At 37.7% G+C, this 23,704-nt stretch overlaps 1 protein-coding gene across 3 annotated transcripts in view; it reads left to right on the plus strand.

Moving 5' to 3' along the window:
- MFSD14B (major facilitator superfamily domain containing 14B) overlaps window positions 1-23,704 on the plus strand; it is a 105,479-nt gene that overhangs the window by 36,013 nt on the left and 45,762 nt on the right. For all 3 annotated transcript variants that reach the window (XM_036928920.2, XM_036928919.2, XM_036928921.2), the window contains exons 2-3: window positions 854-949; window positions 17,879-17,941. In XM_036928920.2, coding sequence (XP_036784815.2) covers window positions 854-949; window positions 17,879-17,941 — 159 coding nt within the window. The remainder of the gene's footprint in view (window positions 1-853; window positions 950-17,878; window positions 17,942-23,704) is intronic.

Below are 23,704 nucleotides of genomic sequence, written 5' to 3' on the forward strand. Positions count from 1 at the left end.
TATAGTCTTTACGAGTCTCCCAGCCTTTACTCTTGAGCTTTATGACATCACCATTTTTAAAGAGACAGACCAGTTGTCTTGCAGAATGTCTCACAATCTGGATTCATCTGATCATTTCCTCATGATTAGATTCTAGTTAAGTCATGCAGATCTATTTTACCTTTTTAAGATGTGCAAATATAAGCAAAGGACTATTGTGGTTTTTTACAAGTCTTTTTTTTTTTATAAGTATTACATCCAGTGACCACCAAGGGCTACCGAACCACCTGATCTTAAATTGAGGGGAGTTTTAGATTTCATCTCCAGAAGTCACAGATTGCAGAAAACTAGCAGAATTGGCACAGCCTTAAAATGCATTAGAAACAAAGCTGAATTTTGACAGCCTGTAGGTACAGAGTGTGTTTTCACATTTGACCTTGTCTTTATTGCTCTTCCTCCCACACCCCATCATTAAATCATCTGTGTTGTCCCTTCAAATGCCCACCTCTCTAGTTATGGAGCTGGGGAAACTTAGGGATCAGAGATGCCAAGTTGCTAAGGAACACATAATTAGTAAGAGACAGTAGTAAGGGCCTGGAACCTCGGTCTACTGAAGACTCAGTTAATTTTCCACCAAAGCGCCTGTGACTTGGTTTGATGGGACAAGTAGAAAGTCTGTATTCTTGGCACTTTCTACAGTTAGGGAAGGTGGAGGAATCAGGGACACCACAGAATGGATTTTTATCTTAAATACTATAGGTAGGTCCTGAGTTTATACAGTTTTGTGTTAGATTTTAGGATAAAATGGATAACCATTTTAGATTAATATCTCATGTCTGTTAGCTATTTTTCATGACTTTTCTTTCTTTTGCAGCTACAAGGCTTCGGCCAGCCCAGTGTCTACCATGCCGCTCTTGTCATCTTCCTTGAATTCTTTGCATGGGGCCTGTTGACCACTCCAATGTTAACCGTAAGTATTGCTTACCCAGATCCTTGTTTATGGGAGCAAGCAGAAGTTCTTAGGCATATGTTCCCAGGGCTAGGTGTCAAGGTATGCGTTTGAGAGTAGCTCTTGGCAGAGATTTAACTTTATTCCATTGGGTTTTTTCAGCTGTGAACTAACTGCCTGCAGTAAGAGATCTGGGCTGCTCATTGAATTTTCTAGGAACTAAGGCACTCCCACTGAACGAGAACTTTGGGAGTGCTGTGAGTGAAGTCTAGATATTAAAGAAGATTGTTAAGGTCCCCTAGAGGAGATTTTCACAAAGTTTGTTGAAGTTGACAGCTTACTTTGTATGGATATAATAGTCTTTGACTTAAGCATACTGTAAATAGGCAACTGGTAAGAACTGTGTAACAATGAAAGTAATGATTGTAAAAATCCAATTTCCATTTTGGATAGCTTACATATAGCCATTTCTTTTAGAGATTGCAATAATAACTTGAACCTTTGATGTATGGTGTGGTTAGAGGGAATAGAGATGGAGAAGAAAAGATTGGGTGTCAATTTTAGGTGTCTGCTAACTATATAACACTTAATTTTAATAAAGATGTTTTAAAATTGGCCTTAAATTTCAGTTGTCTTAAATTGTTCTTAAAAAATCATTGATGGTTAACTCTTCCCATCACCATTTTGCCTTCCAAAGACTTTGGATACAGATAAACTTTGTTCCCAAAATATATTTAGAAAATAAAGGACTTTAGAGGGTTAGACTTAGACACTGTTAGCCTTACACAAGACTTTGCTTTAAAGTTTGTAACTCTTGCACATTTAAAATACATTTGATTAATCAAAATTACAACTTGGATGGAACAGTCAACATAAAATTACCTGTGTTTCTAATCCTCCGTTTTACATTCTTTCCCATTGTACTGTCTCTTCCTTCATAGTGCTTTACTATGCCATGTTTACTGCCTGCCATGTTCATTACAGTGTCTAGTGCCCAGGGCTGCTATTTTTGATAACCCTGTCAGAAGTTCTAAAACCTGGTTGGGCCTTTTTGACCCTAGACTAGATTGTCAGATGCCTTCTAATCTTAATTAGTTAACTAATTTTAATATGCCCCAGGGACTGATGCATCTTCCTTCTTACTGCCTGTGTTCGTGCTTTTCTTCCTACATAACAGTAGTATTGCACAGCAGTAGTAGTGTAACTCCTTTTGGGTTCCTGAACCTGGATGCCACAGAGAGAGACAGAGATGGGGGTGGGGGGCATGTGTGGGTGTGCTTCCCACACACACACACACCAACAAACAATTCTCAAACACCAGCAGGGTGTCCAAGAACTCTGTTCTGACGTGATCTGCCCAGAGACAGCAGCACCAAATTCCCCAGGTTAAGGACTCTGTCCTACAAGACTGCCCTCTACCCCCAACTCCAGACACCTGTCAAGCCCCAGGCAGTTACCTACCAAGTACAGATTGGAGATTCCCATGACCTCACCCTTAGGTTTGATTAATTTTCTAGAGCAGCTCACAGAACTCAGGAAAACACTTAACATTTACCAGTTTAATAAAGGATACTGTGAAGGATATAAGTTAACAGCCAGATGAAGAGAGACACAGGGCAAGATCCTAAAAAAAGGAGCTTCTGTCCTCGTGGAGCTTGGGTCCTGGCTCAGTGGTACGTGGAGGCATTCTGGTTCCCCAAGTGCAGAAGCTCTCTCCGACAGAGAAGCAGGATCCAAGAGAGCAATAAGCTCTTCTCTGGGGTGTTTTTGAGGGCTTCATTGCATAGTCATGATTGACTAAATTATTGTCCATTGGCTGATTCAACCTGTAGCCCCCACCCTTGGGTGAGATCCAAAAGTCTCTTAGTAACATGACAAGACACCCATTTCACCTTTAATTCTCTGCAGTGTTCTCAGGAACTGTGGATGAAAACCAGATATACCTTGGAAGTACATATTTGGTCATTCATATGAATGACCAAGTATGTATTTCTTATAAGTCATTGTATCACACTACGCAAAACAGATAATTCTCCTAGGGTTTCTGTGTGCCTGTGAGATACTGGAATGCAGTGTTAGAAGCCAGCTAAAATGCTACTCTAGTGCCTCTCTGCAGTTTCTGCAGCCTGCAAAGGTTTGGTTAAAATGAACATTATGTGTGAGGAGTGCAGAGTTGCCAGCATCACTCAGACACTCTGTAGTGTCCTAGAAGTGTTGCTGAGGTGGTAGCTGAGCTCTTTGAGCTCTTGGTGTTGGTAAATGAAGCCAGATATCCTTTACTTTCCTGTCTACCCCAGCCTTTTCACCACATTTTGCTAATTTTTCTTTTTTGATGTGGTTCACACCTCCTTTTGGGGAAAAAATTTTTTTTCTCTGACAAATCCCCTTTCAAAGTTTTCTGCTTTTACTGGTTGGACAGAGGAGTGATAATGTTAGGTTGTTTGATAAGAAAGGAACAGAGGGTTTATTTCCTTATAGCTCTTCCTTTATGTTGGGGCTTACTATTGCCTGATTTCTTGTTCTTGGAATCTTGAATCCATCATCCACCACTGTAACTATTACATGATAGCTCATGTGTACGTGTTTGTTTGTTTGTTTGTTTTTGTTTTCAAGCTTCACTGAGGTTTAATTGACGAATAAAAATTGTATGCATTTAGGGTATACAATATGATGTTTTGACATATGTGTACATTGTTAAATGTTTACCACAATGATGGATATGAATTAAGCATATACATCACCTCACCTAGTAGCTACCTTTTTTTCTTGGTATCATTAATCTACAATTACATGAGGAACATTATGTGTACTAGGCTCCCCCTATCACCAAGTCCCCCCAACATACCCCCATTACAGTCACTGTCCATCAGTGTAGTAAGATGCTGTAGAATCACTACTTGTCTTCTCTGCACAGTACAGTCCTCCCCATGCACCCCCCCACATTATACATACTAATCATAATGCCCCATTTCTTCCCTCCCCCCTTATCCCTCCTTTCCCACTCATCCTCCCCAGTCCCTTTCCCTTTGGTAACTGTTAGTCCATTCTTGGGTTCTGTGAGTCTGCTGGTGTTTTGCTCCTTCAGTTTTTTTCTTTGTTCTTATACTCCACAGATGAATGAAATCATTTGGTACTTGTCTTTCTCCACCTGGCTCATTTCACTGAGCTTAATACCCTCTAGCTCCATCCATGTTGTTGGTGTATGTGTTTTTTTCCCTGCTGTAGCTAATAGACAGCACTCTGTCCTTTTTTTTCCCTTCACAGGGAAGGTCCAAAAGATTTATCAGTCAGCCCATAGCAAGATAAGAGCTTAATGACAGTAACAATCATTTCTATCAGCCAAACGCCATTTGGCACTATGACACTATCCTGCAGGACATCTCTGGGTTCACATTTCCTAATGGGCTGACTGAAGAAATGAATTCCTTCAAATCAAGACTCGAACAGAAAGGGATTTCAGAGGCCACTGGGGAAGAGTGACAAGAGAAACAGTATTCTTTCAGGATTCAGAGACACAGAATAGTGTGTGCATAGTGATACTTGGTCCAATCAGTCTCTGTCTCAGCATCATTAGGACCCCATGTGAAGTAGTATAGAACAGTTCGCTTCTTAATCATTTTCTCTGTGCCTGTCTCATGTAGCCATGCCTAGATGAAACGAGTTTGTTAATTAAGCTCCATCAGAAAGGTCTCCACCCCTAATACACTGAAGTAAATTTGTAAAGTTGGCCTCACACACCTTCTAGTAGTACTAGTTTGTACATAAAAATGACCTCTCTCTCTCCTTGCATCCCTGTGTGACAGTCTACCCTCTAGTCAAATCATGCATCCTCTTAGAAGGCCTGCTTTCATTTTAGTGTAAACATCTGTTTAAATTAATTTAAACATCTTCTAATATATTTAAAAAGAGCACCTATTTTAACAAAGATATACTTAATATTAGTTCCTGCATGTGAAGAATTATATCCACAATTTGCAGTTTTTATTTTGCAAGCTGGCTTTCTTAAAATCCTGCTAGAGATTCAAGGACTCAGTATTTCACACAAGTGTCTTCCTCTCCAGAGGGCAATCTAGTAATCCACAGAATGCTCTTTAAACACTTCCCTGCTATGTCTGGTTTTCCTTCCCTTCTTTCTTACTCTCAAAATATGTGGTTGTGTATTCAGCAAGTATACATTGTGCCTTGTCAGTCTCTTGCCTGCTGTGCAGCGCAGCCCTGCTTCCTTCACTTCATCAGTGTTTTCTTCTTGGGAGTTGAGGCAGTTTTGGCATCACACACAGGCACTGTGTCTGGTGATTTGCTCCCCACTGTAGTCAATGTGGAGACTGCCTTGCATTCTGTAATCACAGGATGTTCCAGGCTCATCTTATGTTTTTGATGGTTTTCTAATAGTATTTTAACTTAAGTACCAGAATACGCCCTCTTAGATGCCTTGAATTATTAAGAGGAGATAAGTAGCACTTGCTAAAAGTATAATATATGGTCACACTGTGTTAAGTCTTTGCTTTCTCTTGTACAGCTGTTAAGACAAAATGAATGTAAGCTAAGCAGATAGAATGACCTTTGTCATTTATTTCTATGCTATTATTGTGTGTGGTATATTGTTGTCTCTATACTTCTATGTCAGTAAACTTGTGAATGCTTTTAAAAAGACTGCTGGTTTTCCAACTTTCCTAATCAATACAGTTATAAAAAGTTGATGTGGAAATAAAATGTAACCATTAGTAGGTCTCCTTATCTTAAAATTCCATGTATAAAATATTTGGTGTGCATTTTTATTTCTTTAGATAGATTTTTCAGCACTTTCAATATATCACTGTATTGCCTTCTGTCATCCGTTGTATGTGATGGGAAGTCAGCTGTTATTGTATTGTTTCACTTAGGTCAGGAGTCTACAAACTGGCCCACAGGCCTAATCTGGCCGACTGCCTTCTTTTGTATGGTCTGTGCACCAAGAATGGTTTTCACATTTTTAAATGGTTGGGGAAAATAATCAAAAGGGTATTTGGTGATAACATGAAAATTATATGAAATTCAAATATAAATATCTGCACACAGCATTTTGTTGGACCACAATGATGCCCATAGAATGTGGTTGCTCTTGTGCTACAGCAGGGGGATTGAGAAGTTGCAACACAGACCTTGTGCACTAAAATATTTACTGTGTACTGTGTGCCCCTTTCCTGAACAAGGTGTCAGTCCCTTGTGTATCTGGTGTATGTGGTATTTCTTTTTCTTGTTCTTTTAGAGATATTTCTCTTTCAGCAGTTTGGGTGTGGATCACTTCGAGTTCCTTTTATTTGGGGGTTTGTTTAGCTTATGGGATCTTTAGATTAATATTTTTTATCCTATTTGGGAGTTTGGGGGCATTTTTTCTTCAAATACTTTTGCTACCCCTTCTCTCTTTTCCTTTTGGGATTTTCATTACAAATGTTCATACACTTGATAGTCTCACAGGTTTCTGAGGCAAAGTTCATTTTTTTCCCCAAAATTATTATCAGACTTTTGAATTTTCACATGATGTTGTAAGAAGATCTGTTAGTTCTCTTCCAATAAAGTTGGTGCTCTGGAATTCAAAAAAACCATTTTAGTGCTTTGGAATTTATCCAAAGGCATACTACAAACTCAGAAACATTTACCAAACTTCAGGCAAGAGCAGTGACTTTGGGTTCTGAGCTGGGTCCTTTTGCTAAAATAAATCATAACTTAGTGTAACAGTTTTCTGAGTCCTGTGAATTCTTTCTGAAAATCACTGAAATCCATCCTATGCTGATGGATACTTGGGTTTCCAGCTTTTGCCTGTTACAAATACTGCTGTTACGATATGTCTTGGTGAGCATGTATACGTGTTTCCTGTAATATGTACCTAGGAGTAAGACTGGAGCTGTTCATTCATCTTTAGTGTATGCTGCCAAAAGTTCTCTGGAATGGATGAGCCAACCAGCCAGGCTCCACATGTTCACCAATTGGTATTTATTTATTCATTTATTTATTTTACTTTATTTTTTAAATTAATGTATCATTGATACACAGTCTTATGAAGGTTTCACATGAGCAACATTGTGGTTACTACATTCACCCATATTACCAAGTCCTCCCGACCTACCCCATTTCAGTCACTGTCCATCAGTGTAGTAAGATGCTATAGAGTCCTTCCTACTACTACCTATCTTCTCTTTTCTGTACTTCCTTCCCCATGCCACCCCTATATTATATAAGCTAAGCATAATAACCCTTAATTCCCTTAATCCTCCATCCCCAACCCCTTTCCCTTTGGTAACTGCTAGTCCATTCTTGGGTTCTGTGAGTCTGCTGCTGTTTTTGTTTCTTCAGTTTTTTGCTTTGTTGTTATACTCCACAGATGAGTGAAATCCTTTGATACTTGTCTTTCTCCACCTGCCTTATTTCACTGAGCGTAATACCCTCTAGTTCCATCCATTTTGTTGTAAATGGCAGAATTTGTTTTCTTATGGCTGAATAATATTCCATTGTGTATATGTACCACATCTTCTTTATCCATTCATCTACTGATGGACACTTAGGTTGCTTTCATGTCTTAGCTATTGTAAATAGTGCTGTGATAAACATAAGGGTACATATGTCTTTTTGAATCTGCACTGCTGTATTCTTAGGGTAAATTCCTAGGAGTGGAATTCCTGGGTCAAATGGTATTTGTATTTTTAGTTTTTTGAGGAACCCCCATATTGCTTTCCACAATAGTTGAACTAATTTACATTCCCACCGGCAGTGTAGGAGGGTTCCCCTTTCTCCACATCCTTGCCAGCATTTGTTGTTCCGAGTCCTTTGGAGGATGGCCATCCTAATTGGTGTGAGGTGATATCTCATTGTGGTTTTAATTTGCATTTCCCTGATAATTAGCGATTTGCAGCATCTTTTCATGTGCATGTAGGCCATCTGAATTTCTTCTCTGGAGTAATGTCTGTTCATATCCTCAGCCCATTTTTTAATCAGGTTATTTGCTTTTTGGGTGTTGAGGCATGTGTGTTCTTAATGTATATTGGATGTTAACCCCTTCTTGGATATGTCATTGATGAATAGATTCTCCCATACTGTAGGATGCCTTTTTGTTCTGTTGACGATGTCCTTTGCTGTACAGAAGCTTTTTAGTTTGATGTAGTCCCGTTTGTTCATTTTTGCCTTTGTTTCCCTTGCCCGCAGAGATGTGTTCAGGAAAAAGTTGCTCATGTTTATATTCAAGAGACTTTTGCCTATGTTTTCTTCTAAGAGTTTTATGGTTTCATGACTTACATTCAGGTCTTTGATCCATTTTGAGTTTACTTTTGTGTATGAGGGTATACAATAATCTAGTTTCATTCTCTTGCATGTAGCCATCCAGTTTTGCCAACACCACTTGTTGAAGAGGCTGTCATTTCCCAATTGTATGTCCATGGCTCCTTTATCATATTTTAATTAGCCATATATATGCTTGGGTTTATATCTGTGTTCTCTAGTCTGTTCCATCGGTCTATGAGTCTGTTCTTGTGCCAGTACCAAATTGTCTTGATTACTGTGGCTTTGTAGTAGAGCTTGAAATCGGGAAGCATAATCTCCACAGCTTTATTCTTCCTTCTCAGGATTGCTCTGGCCATTCAGGATCTTTGGTTGTTCCATATGAATTTTAAAACTATTTACTCTAGTTCATTGAAGAGTGCTGTCAGTATTTTGATAGGGATTGCATTGAATCTGTAGATTGCTTTAGGCAGGATGGCCATTTTGACAATATTAATTCTTCCTACCCAAGAGCATAGGATATATTTCTACTTATTTAATTTCTTTTTTAATTTCTCTCATGAGTGTCTTGTAGTTTTCAGGGTATAGGTCTATTACTTCCTTGGTTAGGTTTATTCCTAAGGTGTTTTATTCTTTTTGATGCAATTGTGAATTTAATTATTTTCCTGATTTTTCTTTCTGTTAGTTCATCGTTAGTGTATAAGAATGCAACCAATTTCTGTGTATTAATTACGTATCCTGCAGCTTTGATGAACTCAGATATTCTAGTAGTTTTGGAGTGGAGTCTTTAGGGTTTTTTATGTACAGTATCATGTCATCTACAAACAGTGACAGTTTAACTTCTTCCTTCCTGATATGGATACCTTTTATTTCTTTGTGTTGTCTGATTGCCATGGCTAGGATCTCCAGTAGTATGTTCAATAAAAGTGGGAGAGTGGGCATCCTTGCCTTCTTTCTGATCACAGAGGAAAAGCTTACAGCTTTTCACTGTTAAGTATGATGTTGGCTGTGGGTTTGTCATATATGGTCTTTACTTTGTTGAGGTACTTGCTCTCTATACCCTTTTTATTGAGAGTTTTTATCATGAATGGATGTTGAATTTTGTCAGATGCTTTTTCAGCATCTATGGAGATGTGATTTTTGTCCTTTTTATTGATGTAATGGATGATGTTGATGGATTTTCAAATGTTGTGCCATCCTTTCATCCCTAGAATAAATCACTCTTGATCATGATGGATGGTCTTTTTGATGTTTTTTTGAATTCAGTTTGCTAATATTTTGTTAAGTATTTTTGTATATATGTTCATCAGGGATATTGGTCTGTAATTTTCTTTTTTTTGTGGTGTCTTTGTCTGGTTTTGGTACTAGAGTGATGCTGGCCTCATAGAGTAAGTTTGGAAGTATTCCCTCCTCTTCTACTTTTTGGAAAACTTTAAGGAGGATAGGTATTAGGTCTTCACTAAGTGTCTGATAAAATACAGTGGTGAAGCCATCTGGTCCAGGAGTAGTTTCTTGATTACTGATTCAGTTTCATTGCTGGTAATTGGTCTGTTCAGATTTGCGGTTTCTTCTTGGGTCAGTTTTGGAAGGTTGTATTTTTCTAGAAAGTTTTCCGTTTCTTCTAGGTTATCCAGTTTGCTTGTATATAATTTTTCATAGTATTCTCTAATAATTCTTTGTATTTCTGTGGTGTCCATGATGATTTTTCCTTTCTCATTTCTGATTCTGTTTATGTGTGTACACTGTTTTTTTACTGATTAGTCTGGTTAAGGATTTATCTATTTTGTTTATTTTCTTGAATAACCAAGTCCTGGTTTCATTGATTCTTTCTGTTGTTTTATTCTTCTCATTTTTATTTATTTCTCCTATGAACTTTATTATTTCCCTCCTTCTACTGACTTTGGGCCTCATTTGTTATTCTGTTCATTTGGGATTGTGCTTCTCTCTTGAGATAATCCTGTGTTGTAGTGTACTTTCCTCTTAACATGGCTTTCTCTGTATCCCACAGATTTTGGGGTTTTGAGTTGTTGTTTTCATTTTTCTCCGTATATTGCTTAATGTCTGTTTTATTTGGTCATTAACCCATTGATTATTTAGGAGCATGCTGTTAAGCCTCCATGTGTTTGTGGGCTTTTATACTTTCTTGGCATAATTTATTTGTAGTTTCATACCTTTGTGGTCTGAGGAGCTGGTTTGTACAGTTTCAATCCTTCTGAATTTACTGAGGCTCCTTTTGTGGCCTAGTATGTGGTCTGTTCAGGAAAATGTTCTGTGTGCGCTTGAGGAGAATGTGTATCCTGTTGCTCTTGGGTGGAGTGTTCTGTAGATGTCTGTTGGGTCCATCTGATTGTGTTGTTCAGTGCCTCTGTCTCCTTACTTATTTTCTGTCTGGTTGATCTGTCCTTTGGAGTGAGTGGATTGTTGAAGTCTCCTAAAATGAATGCATTGCATTCTATTTCTACCTTTAATTCTGTTAATATTTGTTCCTGTGTTGGGTGCATAGATATTTATAATGGTTATATCCTCTTGTTGGACTGCCCCCTTTATCATTAATGTAATGTCCTTCTTGTCTCTTGTTACTTTCTTTGTTTGAAGTCTATTTTGTCTGATACACATCCTGCAACTCCTGATTTTTTCTCCCTGTTAGTTGCATGAAATATCTTTTTCCATCCCTTCACTTTTTGTCTGTGTGTGACTATGAGTTTGAATTGAGTCTCTTGTAGGCAGCATGTAGCTGGGTCTTATTTTTTTAATCCATTTAGTAATTCTGTGCCTTTTATTGGTGCATTGAGACCATATACATTATGTGTCATATTCTGTACTCTATTTGTATCCCTTGACTGACTTTGTGGGTAGTTGATTTAATTTTGCATTTGCTTAGCATTTAATTGGTCTACCTCCTGTACTGGGTTTTATTTTCTCTGGTAACAGCTATTTTGCCTTAGGAGCACTTCCATCTGTAGCAGTCCCTCCAAAATTCACTGTAGAGATGGTTTGTGGGAGGTAAATTCCCTCAACTTTTGCTTATCTGGAAATTGTTTAATCCCCGCTTGAAATTTAAATGATAATCTTGCTGGGTAGAGTGTTCTTCGTTCGAGGCTCTTCTCATTTTATTGCATTAAATATCATGCCAGTGCCTTCTGGCCTGTAAGGTTTCTGCTGAGAAGTCTGATGATAGCCTGATGGGTTTTCCTTTGTGTGTGATCTTATTTCTCTCTCTGGCTGCTTTTAATACTCTGTCCTTGTCTGTGATCTTTGTCATTTTAATTATTATATTGTCTTACTTGGGTCCCTTGTGTTGGGAAATCTGTGTACTTCCATGGCCTGAGACACTATTTCCTTCCCCAGATTGGGGAAGTTTTCAGCAGTTATTTCTTCAAAGGATTTTCCATGTGCTTTTCTCTCTCTTCTTCTGGTACGCCTATAATGCAAATATTGTTCTGTTTGTATTGGTCACCCAGTTCTCTTAATATTCTTTCATTCCTAGAGATCCTATTTCCTCTCTGTGCCTCAGCTTCTTTGTATTCGTAATCTCTAATTTCTATTTCATTTAACATCTCCTCTGTCTCATCTAGTCTACTTTTTTTTTTTAATTGTTAATTTTATTCTTTAGATAAGAAAAGCTCAGCATAAAGAGGTTAAGTTTCATAGTTTGGTAGGAAGTTCAGCCTCATATTCAGCAAACAAATGTAAGCAGTCTGATTTCACGGCCTACAGTGTGTCAGGAACCCATTCATTCTAGCTTACAAATCTGTACAGCCAGTTCTTTCATTCTTGACTTCTGTGGTTCCCACAGAAGAGGTGGGTGGACTAACAGGAGGGCTGGAAATAAAGCTTGTACACCCTGTAGATGTGTTGATTTCAAAATATTTTTGGTTGTGGTTCATTCGATGAAAATCCAAAGAAGACACAATAGATGTTCGTTGTTTAGGCTGGGGTCGAATGGCTTTTACAATATTTTTGAGGGCAGTGTAGGGGGATGGAGGCGAGCAGTCAGGTGTTGGGCCTGTAGAGCTGTTTGTATGGTTACTAGTTCCTGGAGCAGTAATTGCTACCTCAGAGGCATTATCAGTTCTTGGGGAAGGGGCTCTTGCAATTTCTAAGGAGCAAGGTTTTTTTGTAACTGCTGTGTCCGTGAGATCACATAAAGTTCTCATTTTCTGAAGGAAATGTATCCAGAGAAGCAGATGATATGATTTCCATAGTGTAATTCCTCTTCTTTGGATAGGACTCCTGTGCAAGAATGGGAAAGCCAAGGTTCCTACATCCATTACAAGAAGTCAATGCTTCCCAGAGTCCCGAGGGCCCACAAGTGTTCTCATCATCATCATCTTCTTCCACTTCTCCTGGTGACAAATTTATTGTAGATGAAGTTCTTACACTCTGGCTTCCATTTTTCCCAAGTTCTTCCTCTGAAATCTTGCTCAACATCTAATCTACTTTTAAATCCTTCCATTTTACATTTTATTTCAGATATTCTATATTTCAAAGTTTCTGTCCCTTGAAGTCCTCCCTTGGGTCTTGAATATTTTCTGTAGCTCCATTAGTATGTTTATGATTTTTGTTTTGAAATCTTTATCTGGAAAATTGGCGGTTCACTTGGCCCTCTTTCTGTTATTTGAAGGATTTAGGTTTGTACCAGATTGTTTTGCTGTTTAATATTTCTAATGATTACTATGGAATAATAATGTGTTTGCAGTGCCCAGAAGCTCCTCTACTCTCTTGAGCTGCTGGGCCTCTGGAGTGATGGCATATGTTGTAGGTGCGTGGCAGCAGTGTAGGCATGTGGAGTGCCAGGAGGAAAGAGTTCTTTCCTGCTTCCCGGCTGCAGTGTCTGCCTCCACTGCCATGGCTAGTGTGTCGAGTGCACAGGGAGGAGCCTCTATTCTACATTCTTGTATCTGCCATAGGCAGGGCCACCCTCTGGTTGCCCTGGGAACAAAGGTGGGGGTAGCAGGTTTGCAAGTCGGTGCCGGCTGGGAGGAAGGAGTGGCAGGGTGTGTATCACAGTGGGGTGCCTTGGTGGTGTGTTGCCATTCAGTGGGATAGAGTGCATGAAGCTCCTGAAAGTTCCCAACCTTCTGGGCTGTGTGTAACTGTACAATTTTGTCTACCTGTCTTTTTTTCCTGATCAGTGAGCTCTGTGTAATCCTTGCCCCTTTAGCAGCCATCTCACTGTTGGGAAGTCTTTCAAAATTCCTGCCTTTCTTTTGTCCCGGAGCCGCCGGTTGTGGGTACTGTTCTCCACAAGCAGCTGGAATTTCCGTCTGAGTATTCCACCTGTCTTTACTTTCCAACCTCTCTAATCTCCACAGCACCATGTAATGTGGGTTTGTGCTCCCAGAGTAGATCTCCAGGGTTGGGTATTTAGCAGTCCTGGGATTCTACTCCTCCCCGCTCCGTTTCTCTTCCTGGTGCCGATGAGCTGCGGTGAGAGGAGGGCTTGGGTCCCACTAGATCATGGCTCTGCTACTTTACCCTATTCTGTGAGGTCTTTTCTTTTCCCCAGATGTAGGCCATCTGTTGCAGTCTTATTTTTGGTTGCTCTTTCGGGATCAGTTGTATTTGCTGTATATTTATGTTATATGTAGTTTTAGGAGGTTTCTGCCTCACTTCTCACACTGCCATCATTTCGAGTCTTCTTTCTTGATACTAATAATTTGTTGTTTTATTCACTTGGTCAATCTTGTTAAGAGATTATCAATTTTACTAATCTTTTCCAAGAAGTTACTTTTGGCTTTGTTAATTCTCATCATTGAGAGGTTAGATTTTATTTCATTGATATCTGTTCTTTTTTTATTATCTTATTTCTTTGGGCTGGATATGCTGTTCTTTTTCTAGGTTCTTTAATGTGGAAACTCAGAACTTGATTTCAGATCTTTTTTGATTTTCAGTTTTATTTAGAACTTTAAATTCCTCTTTAAGCATTGATGTAGTTATCAGTCACAAGTTTTGATATGTTGTATCTCTATTGCCATTTAGTTCATTCTTTTTTCTAATATTCTTTGCGATTCTCCTTTGAAAGGTGTTATTGTGGTTCTCCTTTGAAAGGATATTAATATACAAAAGGTGTATTGTTTAATTTCTAAACATTGGAAATATTCCCAGACTACTGTACTATCAGAGAACATATTATGACTTTAGTTGTTTGAAATCTGTTGAAGTTTGTCCTCTGTCTTAGCATACAGTTAATTCTAACCAATGTTTCATAGGACCTGAAAAGTACAAGTATCCTGTCGTTGGAATAGAGTTCCCCCTATGTTAAGTGCGTTGAGTCTGTTTATTACATTGGATGTCTTTTATAATCATTGATGTTTTTGTCTACCTCTTCCATCATCTGTTGAGAGAAATGTTTCTCTTCTACCTTTTTCATTATTGTTATGCAGCTAAATTGTGTATTTTTTAAACACTACAACACATTGTTACACTTTATATGGTCAGTTTTCAGGTAGATTTTCCCGGACATCATTCTGGAGGTCTTCTTTCTCTCTCTGTATTTCTGTGTTTCTTCTGTGATCAATTCCTGAAGGTTTTACTTGCTTGCTTTGCTTTGCTTTGTTTGGTGCCGACCCCTGTGCAGCAGTGTCAGTAATGAGGTGGTGTCTTCTCTAGTGTTTTGAGGACACTTGCCCTTATTTTAAAGCTTTGTGATGTTTCCTACCATAATTTGGTCATTGGATAGTGAAATAGGTTATCTTTTCCTTTTTATGTTCTTTTCTTTTCCTTTCAGTGGTTTCTCTCACATTTTTTGCCGAAATTTATGTTAAATTTACAAATGAAAGTTAGATCAGGGATTGTGAAAAACAATGTCTTCTGGAGCTTGGCACATCATGTCAGCATGCCAGGTGGGGTAAGGTGAGTTGGTACCACAGTGGGGCATATGGCCCTCTACTGCAGCAGTGTTTTGCTCTTTCACATATTGTTATGCATGTGACAGATTACTAAGCAGTTCTAATATTTATTTGTCTTTTTTTTTCAAAGAGATTTTTCTTTATCTTTGTATCCTATGAAACTTGTTATTTTTGAAAGATTTTTCTCAGAATTTTATTTTCCACTTGAGATATTTGGTGTCCTTTATTTACTTTTTTGTTTTTCCATTACAAGTAAGCAGAGCTCATATGCCACTACCTGAGATGACAAACTTTTTCTAAACCTTAAAAATATTGCTGTTAGGGGAAAGATAGGAAATAATTTCTGTGAATGCATTTTAACTTCATTTTTTTAAAAACCTGTGGTGATGAACTGTCTTGTCACCACTTATCTGGAGTTTAGTAGACAGCTGCTCCATCAGGAGTATCCTGCTCCCAATTTTTGTAAATCACAGAACCACAATTCCGAATTTATCATTATCATTTAGTTTATTATTTTCTAGGTTTATCTCATTGTGTGTGTATATTTACGTATGTATACATATGTATATATACATTTTTCTGTATTTATCTCATTGTGTGTGTGTATATATATATTTATAAATGCTTACATGTGTGTGGTTTACTGTTAATTTTGGCTGTTTTGGGCTTTATGAAAAGGATACCATATGCACAGTGCCCACAGTATCTTGGGCTTGCTTTTTTCCCTGTTGTGCAATTTTAACTATTTCTCTGTTTTGGTGAACATTTGAGTTTCTGGTTTTTCTGTTGTTTGAATAATGCTGCTGTAAATGTTCTTGTACATATCTTTTGTTGTTTGAATAATGCTGCTGTAAATGTTCTTGTACATATCTTTTGTGTACAAGACAGGTTCATGTGCTTGGTTGTCTTCTGTAGTTTTAAGCAGTACTGGATGAAAAAGTTTAACCAGGTTTTGCTAAATTATTTTTTGAAGTGATTATACTAATTTAGATTCCCACCAGCAATGTATAAGAAATCCTCTGGCTCTAAGTCCTGAACTTTGGTTCTGTCTAAAATTTGCTTTCAGAAGACATTTACTCTGCCTTTTAACTACTGTATTAAGTCTGCTTGAATTCGATTACCATATTATTTTGTTCTTTGTACCACAGTTTTAAGGTTTTTTTCCTTTTTCCTTTCTTTTGCATGGAGTAGTAATGCTAATTTTTCTCCTATTAGATCAAAAATGTTCTCTGTTTCTGTCATTTTTGTGGTTACCATGGCATTACATGCAAATGTATTGAAGTCTAATATTAATCAATGTCTTCGCCCTCATCCACGATAATAACATTAGCGTAAATGACATAAATCAATTTAAACTTCGTATTCATTTACCTCATGTATGCTAACATTAAGTACTTTAATTCTGTATAATTGAAAATACAACCTGTAAGACATATTTTTGCTTTGTATCATTACTGTTCATTTATCTTTACCATTTGCTCTATTCTTTATCTCATTTTGTATCTCAGACCTTACCTCTGGCTTATTTTCCTTCTTAGGGAAGTATATATATTTTTTCCCGTTAGTTGAAGTTTTTAAGTTAGTTAACTCATTACTATAAGTTAGTAAACTAGTTTCTGCTAGTCAAAAAATGTGTATATTTGCCTTTGTTCTCAGAGGGCATTTACCTGGGTACATGACTTTAAGTCAGTACTTGTTTTTCTCCATTTCATTGATGGCTGCGTAGCATGCTCCCTCTCTGGGTTCCACTGTTAATTACTGTTGGGAAGCCATCTGTTAGCCTAACTGTTGCTCCTTTGAAGGCAATTTGATTGTGAGGGTGGATTTCTTTTTGTACTGATTAGAATTAGGCTACTTTATAATCACTGCATTGATGTCTGTCATTGGTTCCAATACATTCTTAGCCGTTGGCTCCTGAATATTGTCTCTGCCTCATTCTCATTATAGGACAAGTTTAACTGAAGTTGTGTCAGACTTTGTTCTTGGATCTTCTGTGTCTCTGTCTTAGATTCTTTTTGTCTGTTTATGCTGCATTCTGGATAACTTCTTTTGATATTAAACATAACCATTGAGTTTCTAATTCAATGCTTTTTTTTCTAATCTGGAAGTTTGTTTTTTTTAATCTGCTATGTACTTTTTTATAGTTTATAGTTTAAAAGTTTGTAGCTTATTTTCCATGTCTTGGAACATAGTAAGCATCTTAATTTTAAATTTTGTGTGGAGCAATTCTAAAAGGTAAAGTCTTTGAGAGTTTATTTAGGATTTTAGTTGATGCTGTTTCTTGCTCATAGTGTCTTATTTCCTTTTTATCTGATTATCTTTAATTATGTACAGGTCATTGTATTTGAAGAATTGTATGTAAGGTTGCTTTGAAGCCTAAATGATGGCCTTGTAGATTTTTTCTGCTTGACATCTGGACATGCTACTAGTCTGGAGTCACTGTAATCCAGATTTAAGGATTGAGACTTCTAGATTATGTAAGTCCCATAAAACTGCAATGCAGGCCCATACGTGGGTTTGTTTGCTGGTCCAACCCTTTGTGATGCCTGCTTAAAATTGTCAGTGGTTGAGGGGGTAGTCAATTAAGAGTTTATTTTTGCTGCAGATGCTTTTACAGTGAAAGCAACTGAGTGCTTGGTGTACCTTTTCAGGTTCTTGCCTTATTTAGATTTCTGCCTCACTGTTTTGTTGCCTTTTCATACCTCTGGGATATTTTCTATATGTCACTGATACTTAATTTTTTCATTCCAGGATTCATGTTATTTACCTACCCTACCATTAACAGAGGCAGAAATCTTTCCCTTTAATTTGCTTTTGAATTTGTCCTGACATTTGTTTGCTTTTGTAGGTTCTACATGAAACATTTCCTCAACACACATTCCTCATGAATGGTCTCATTCAAGGAGTAAAGGTAAGAATAATTTTTGTATGGTTCACAATGAACCAAAGCTGCGAATCTAGTAGTTTAACTCTGGAAGTTTCAGTGGCACCTAGAAAAATATTTAGTGTTTGTTCTGGAGCCCTGAATCTAAATTTTTAGCTAGTCAAAATAAAATGCAACCCAAATCCTTGGTATAGAATGAGTTACTGGTAAAGCAGTATTTAATTTGCATTAACATGTACACTGCAGTTCATAAAGGGTTTAATTATATAAACATTTTTATCTGCCCCGCCTATCAACAGAAGAAAATGGGCAAGTGTTACTTGTCTCCTTCAGGTAGACTTAGATTGAGGGAGTAGGAAGCATCAAGATTTAGTTGGATATTTGACTTTAGCAAGGCTATTGTTCTAGCCACAACTTTGAGGTCAACCACTTGACTTAATTAATTACCCTTACTTCATTGTTTAAATTTTAATGTGAGATTCATCAGAAAAGCTTTTATAAATAAGGGGTTAAAATGCAGTGCTGGACAGGGACAGAGTATTAAAGGCAGCCAGAGAGAGTAAAAAGGTCACCTACAAAGGAAAACCCATCAGGCTATCATCAGACTTCTCAACAGAAACCTTACAGGCCAGAAGATAATGGCATGATATATTTAATGCAATGAAACAGAAGGGCCTTGAACCAAGGATACTGTATCGAGCACGATTATCATTTAAATATGAAGGAGGGATTAAACAATTCCAAGACAAGCAAAAGTTGGAAATTTGCCTGCCACAAACCACCTCTACAGGGTATCTTAGAGGGACTGCTCTAGATGGGAGCACTCCTAAGGCTAAACAGATGTCACCAGAGAAAATAAAATCACAGCAAAGAAAACAGACCAACCAACTAAAGGCAAAAAATAAAATCAACTACCCACAAAAGCAGTTAAAGGAAACACAAAAGAGCACAGAACAAAACAACCAACATATAAAGAATGGAGGAGGAGGAATAAGAAGGGAGAAAAATAAAGAATCATCAGACTGTGTTCATAATAGCTCAATAAGCAAGTTAAATTAGACAGATAGTAAAGAAGCTAACCTTGAACCTTTGGTAACCACAAACTTAAAGCCTGCAATGGCACTAAGTACATACCTTTCAATAATCACCTAAATGTAAATGGACTGAATGCACCAATCAAAAGACACAGAGTAATAGAATGGATAAAAAAGCAAGACCCATCTATATGCTGCTTACAAGACATTCACCTCAAACCCAAAGACATGCACAGATTAAAAGTCAAGGGATAGAGAAAGATATTTCATGCAAACAACAGAGAGAAAAAAGCAGGTGTTGCAATAATAGTATCAGACAAAATAGACTTCAAAATAAAGAAAGTAACAAGAGATAAAGAAGGACATTACATAATGATAAAGGGCTCAGTCCAACAAGAGGATATAACCATTATAAACATATATGCACCCAATACAGGAGCACCAATATATGTAAAACAAATACTAACAGAATTAAAGAAGGAAATAGAATGCAATGCATTCATTTTGGGAGACTTCAACACACCACTCACTCCAAAGAACAGATCCACCAGACAGAAAATAAGTAAGGACACAGAGGCACTGAACAACACACTAGACCAGATGGACCTAACAGACATCTACAGAACTCTACATCCAAAAGCAACAGGATACACATTCTTCTCAAGTGCACATGGAACATTCTCCAGAATAGACCACATACTAGGCCACAAAAAGAACCTCAGTAAATTCCAAAAGATTGAAATCCTACCAGCCAGCTTTTCAGACCACAAAGGTATAAAACTAGAAATAAATTGTACAAAGAAAGGAAAAAGGCTCACAAACACATGGAGGCTTAACAACATGCTCCTAAATAATGGATCAATGACCAAATTAAAATGGAGATCCAGCAGTATATGGAAACAAATGGCAACAATAACACAAAGCGCCAACTTCTGTGGGACGCAGCAAAAGCAGTCTTAAGAGGAAAGTATATAGCAATCCTGGCATATTTAAAGAAGGAAGAACAATCTCAAATGAATAGTCTAATGTCACAATTATCGAAATTGGAAAAAGAAGATCAAATGAGGCCTAAGGTCAGCAGAAGGAGGGACATAATAAAGATCAGAGAAGAAATAAATAAAATTGAGAAGAATAAAACAATACAAAAAAATCAATGAAAGCAAGAGCTGGTTCTTCGAGAAAATAAACAAAATAGATAAGGCTCTAGCCAGACTTATTAAGAGAAAGAGAATCAACACACATCAACAGAATCAGAAATGAGAAAGGAAAAATCACGATGGACCACACAGAAATCCAAAGTATTATTAGAGAATACTATGAAAACCTATATGCTAACAAGCTGGAAAAACTAGGAGAAATGGACAACTTCCTAGAAAAATACAACCTTCCAAGACTGACCCAGAAAGAAACAGAAAATTTAAACAGACCAATTACCAGCAATGAAATTGAATCAGTAATCAAAAAACTACCCAAGAACAAAACCCCCGGGCCAGATGGATTTACCTCGCAATTTTATCAGACATAAAGAGAAGATGTAACACCCATTCTCCTTAAAGTTTTCCAAAAACAGAAGAGGAGGGAATACTCCCAAACTCATTCTTTGAAGCCAACATCACCCTAATACCAAAACCAGGCAAAGACCCCACAAAAAAAGAAAACTACAGACCAATATCCCTCATGAACGTAGATGCAAAAATACTCAACAAAATATTAGCAAACCGAATTCAAAAATACATCAAGAGGATCATACACCATGACCAAGTCGGATTCATCCCAGGGATGCAAGGATGGTACAACTTTCGAAAATCCATCAACATCATCCACCACATCAACAAAAAGAAGGACAAAAACCACATGATCATCTCCATAGATGCTGAAAAAGCATTCGACAAAATTCAACATACATTCATGATAAAAACTCTCAACAAAATGGGCCTAGAGGGCAAGTACCTCAACATAATAAAGGCCATATATGATAAACCCACAGCTAACATCATACTGAACAGTAAGAGGCTGAAACCTTTTCCTCTGAGATCGGAAACAAGACAGGGATGCCCACTCTCCCCACTGTTATTCAACCTGGTACTGGAGGTCCTAGCCACGGCAATCAGACAAAACAATGAAATATAAGGAATCCAGATTGGTAAAGAAGAAGTCAAACTGTCACTGTTTGCAGATGACATGATATTGTACATAAAAAACCCTAAAGACTCCACTGCAAAACTACTAGAACTGTTATCGGAATTCAGCAAAGTTGAAGGATACAAAATTAACACAGAGAAATCTGTAGCTTTCCTATACACTAACAATGAACTAATAGAACGAGAAATTAGGAAAACAATACCATTCACAGTAGCATCAAAAAGAATAAAATACTTAGGAGTAAACCTAACCAAGGAAGTGAAAGACCTATACCCTGAAAACTACAAGACACTCTTAAGATAAATTAAAGCGGTCACTAACAAATGGAAACTCATCCCATGCTCCTGGCTAGGAAGAATTAATATCGTCAAAATGGCCATCCTGCCCAAAGCAATATACAGATTCGATGCAATCCCTATCAAATTACCAACAGCATTCTTTAATGAACTGGAACAAATAGTTCAAAAATTCATATGGAACCGTCAAAGACCCCAAATAGCCAACGCAATCCTGAGAAGGAAGAATAAAGTGGGGGGGATCTCACTCCCCAACTTCAAGCTCTACTACAAAGCCACAGTAATCAAGACAATTTGGTACTGGCCCAAGAACAGAGCCACAGACCAGTGGAACAGACTAGAGACTCCAGACATTAACCCAAACATATATGGCCAATTAATATTTGATGAAGGAGCCATGGACATACAATGGGGAAATGACAGTCTCTTCAACAGATGGTGCTGGCAAAACTGGACAGCTACATGTAAGAGAATGAAGCTGGATCACTGTCTAACCCCATACACAAAAGTAAACTCCAAATGGATCAAAGACCTGAATATAAGTCATGAAACCATAAAACTCTTAGAAAAAAACATAGGCAAAAATCTCATGGGCATAAACATGAGTGACTTCTTCATGAACATATCTCCACAGGCAAGGGAAACAAAGGCAAAAATGAACAACTGGGACTATATCAAGCTAAAAAGCTTCTGTACAGTAAAGGACACCATCAATAGAACAAAAAGGTATCCTACAGTAAGGGAGAAAATATTCATAAATGACAGATCCAATAAAGAATTGACATCCAAAATATATAAAGAGCTCACACACCTCAACAAACAAAAAGCAAGTAATCCAATTAAAAAATGGGCAGAGGAGCTGAATAGACAGTTCTCTAAAGAAGAAATTCAGTTGGCCAACAGGCACATGAAAAGATGTTCCACATTGCATATCATCAGAGAAATGCAAATTAAAACCACAGTGAGATATCACCTCACACCAGTTAGGATCGCCATCATCGAAAAGACAAACAACAACAAATGTTGGTGAGGTTGTGGAGAAAGGGGAACCCTCCTACACTGCTGGTGGGAATGTAAACTAGTTCAACCATTGTGGAAAGCAGTATGGAGGTTCCTCAGAATGCTCAAAATAAAAATACCATTTGACCCAGGAATTCTACTTCTAGGAATTTGCCCTAAGAATGCAGCACTGCAGTTTGAAAAAGACAGCTGCACCCCTATGTTTATCACTGCACTGTTTACAATAGCCAAGAAATGGAAGCAACCTAAGTGTCCATCAGTAGATGAATGGATAAAGAAGATGTGGTACATATACACAATGGAATAGTACTCAGCCATAAGAAAAAAACAGATCCTACTATTAACAACAAATTGGTGGAGCTAGAGGGTATTATGTTCAGTGAAATAAGCCAGGTGGAGAAGGACAAGTACCAAATTATTTCACTCATATGTGGAGTATAAGAACAAAGGAAAACTGAAGGAACAAAACAGCAGCAGAATCACAGAACCCAAGAATGGACTCATAGTTATCAAAGGGAAAGGGACTGGGGACGATGGGTGGGATAGGGAGGGATAAGGGTGGGGAAAAAGAAAGAGGGCATTATGGTTAGCATGTGTAGTGCGTGGGGGGCACAGGGAGGTCTGCGCAACACAGAGAAGACAAGTAGTGATTTTACAGCATCTTACTATGCAGATGGACAGTGACTGTGAAGGGGTATGTGGGGGGGACTTGATGAAGGGGGGAACCTAGTAAACATAATGTTCTTTCTGTAATTGTAGATTAATGATACCAAAATTTTTTTTAAATGCAGTGCTGGGTTGTAGTCCCAATTTATAGTAAACTATACTGGTATAGTGTCTAATTTACCCTTCTCAGCTTAATATCAATATGCCCATAATTTTACTTTGTTCTAAACAGCACACTTAAAGTCATGCTCTAGTGATTAGCTGCATTCAGCCATAGAAATTTGCTGAATTCACAGCTTCAACCAGCATTAATTGTAATAAACAATACTTATTCTTTTTTTTTCAAAAAGAATTTGAGACTACTTAACAATAACATAAGTAAAATAGGGGACTTTAAATAAAGTTTGATACAAGAAGTTTTTAATGCCCTTTGAAAGGAAGAATATTAGCAAGAATCTGGAGTGTGGTTGTTTAAGCACCAGTGTATAAAGTATAGAATATAAAGGGCTAATGAATGAGAGAGCGTTGATAAAAATACAGGGGAAGTTTGTTCTTACAGTAGATTTTCGGGGAAGTTTCACTGAATCTTTGATCATGTGTACTAGCTAGTAAAATGTGTTTTAGTCTGTTTC

Source organism: Manis pentadactyla, chromosome 3, assembly GCF_030020395.1.
Source record: "Manis pentadactyla isolate mManPen7 chromosome 3, mManPen7.hap1, whole genome shotgun sequence".
In the NCBI taxonomy this organism is placed as follows: Eukaryota; Metazoa; Chordata; class Mammalia; order Pholidota; family Manidae; genus Manis; species Manis pentadactyla.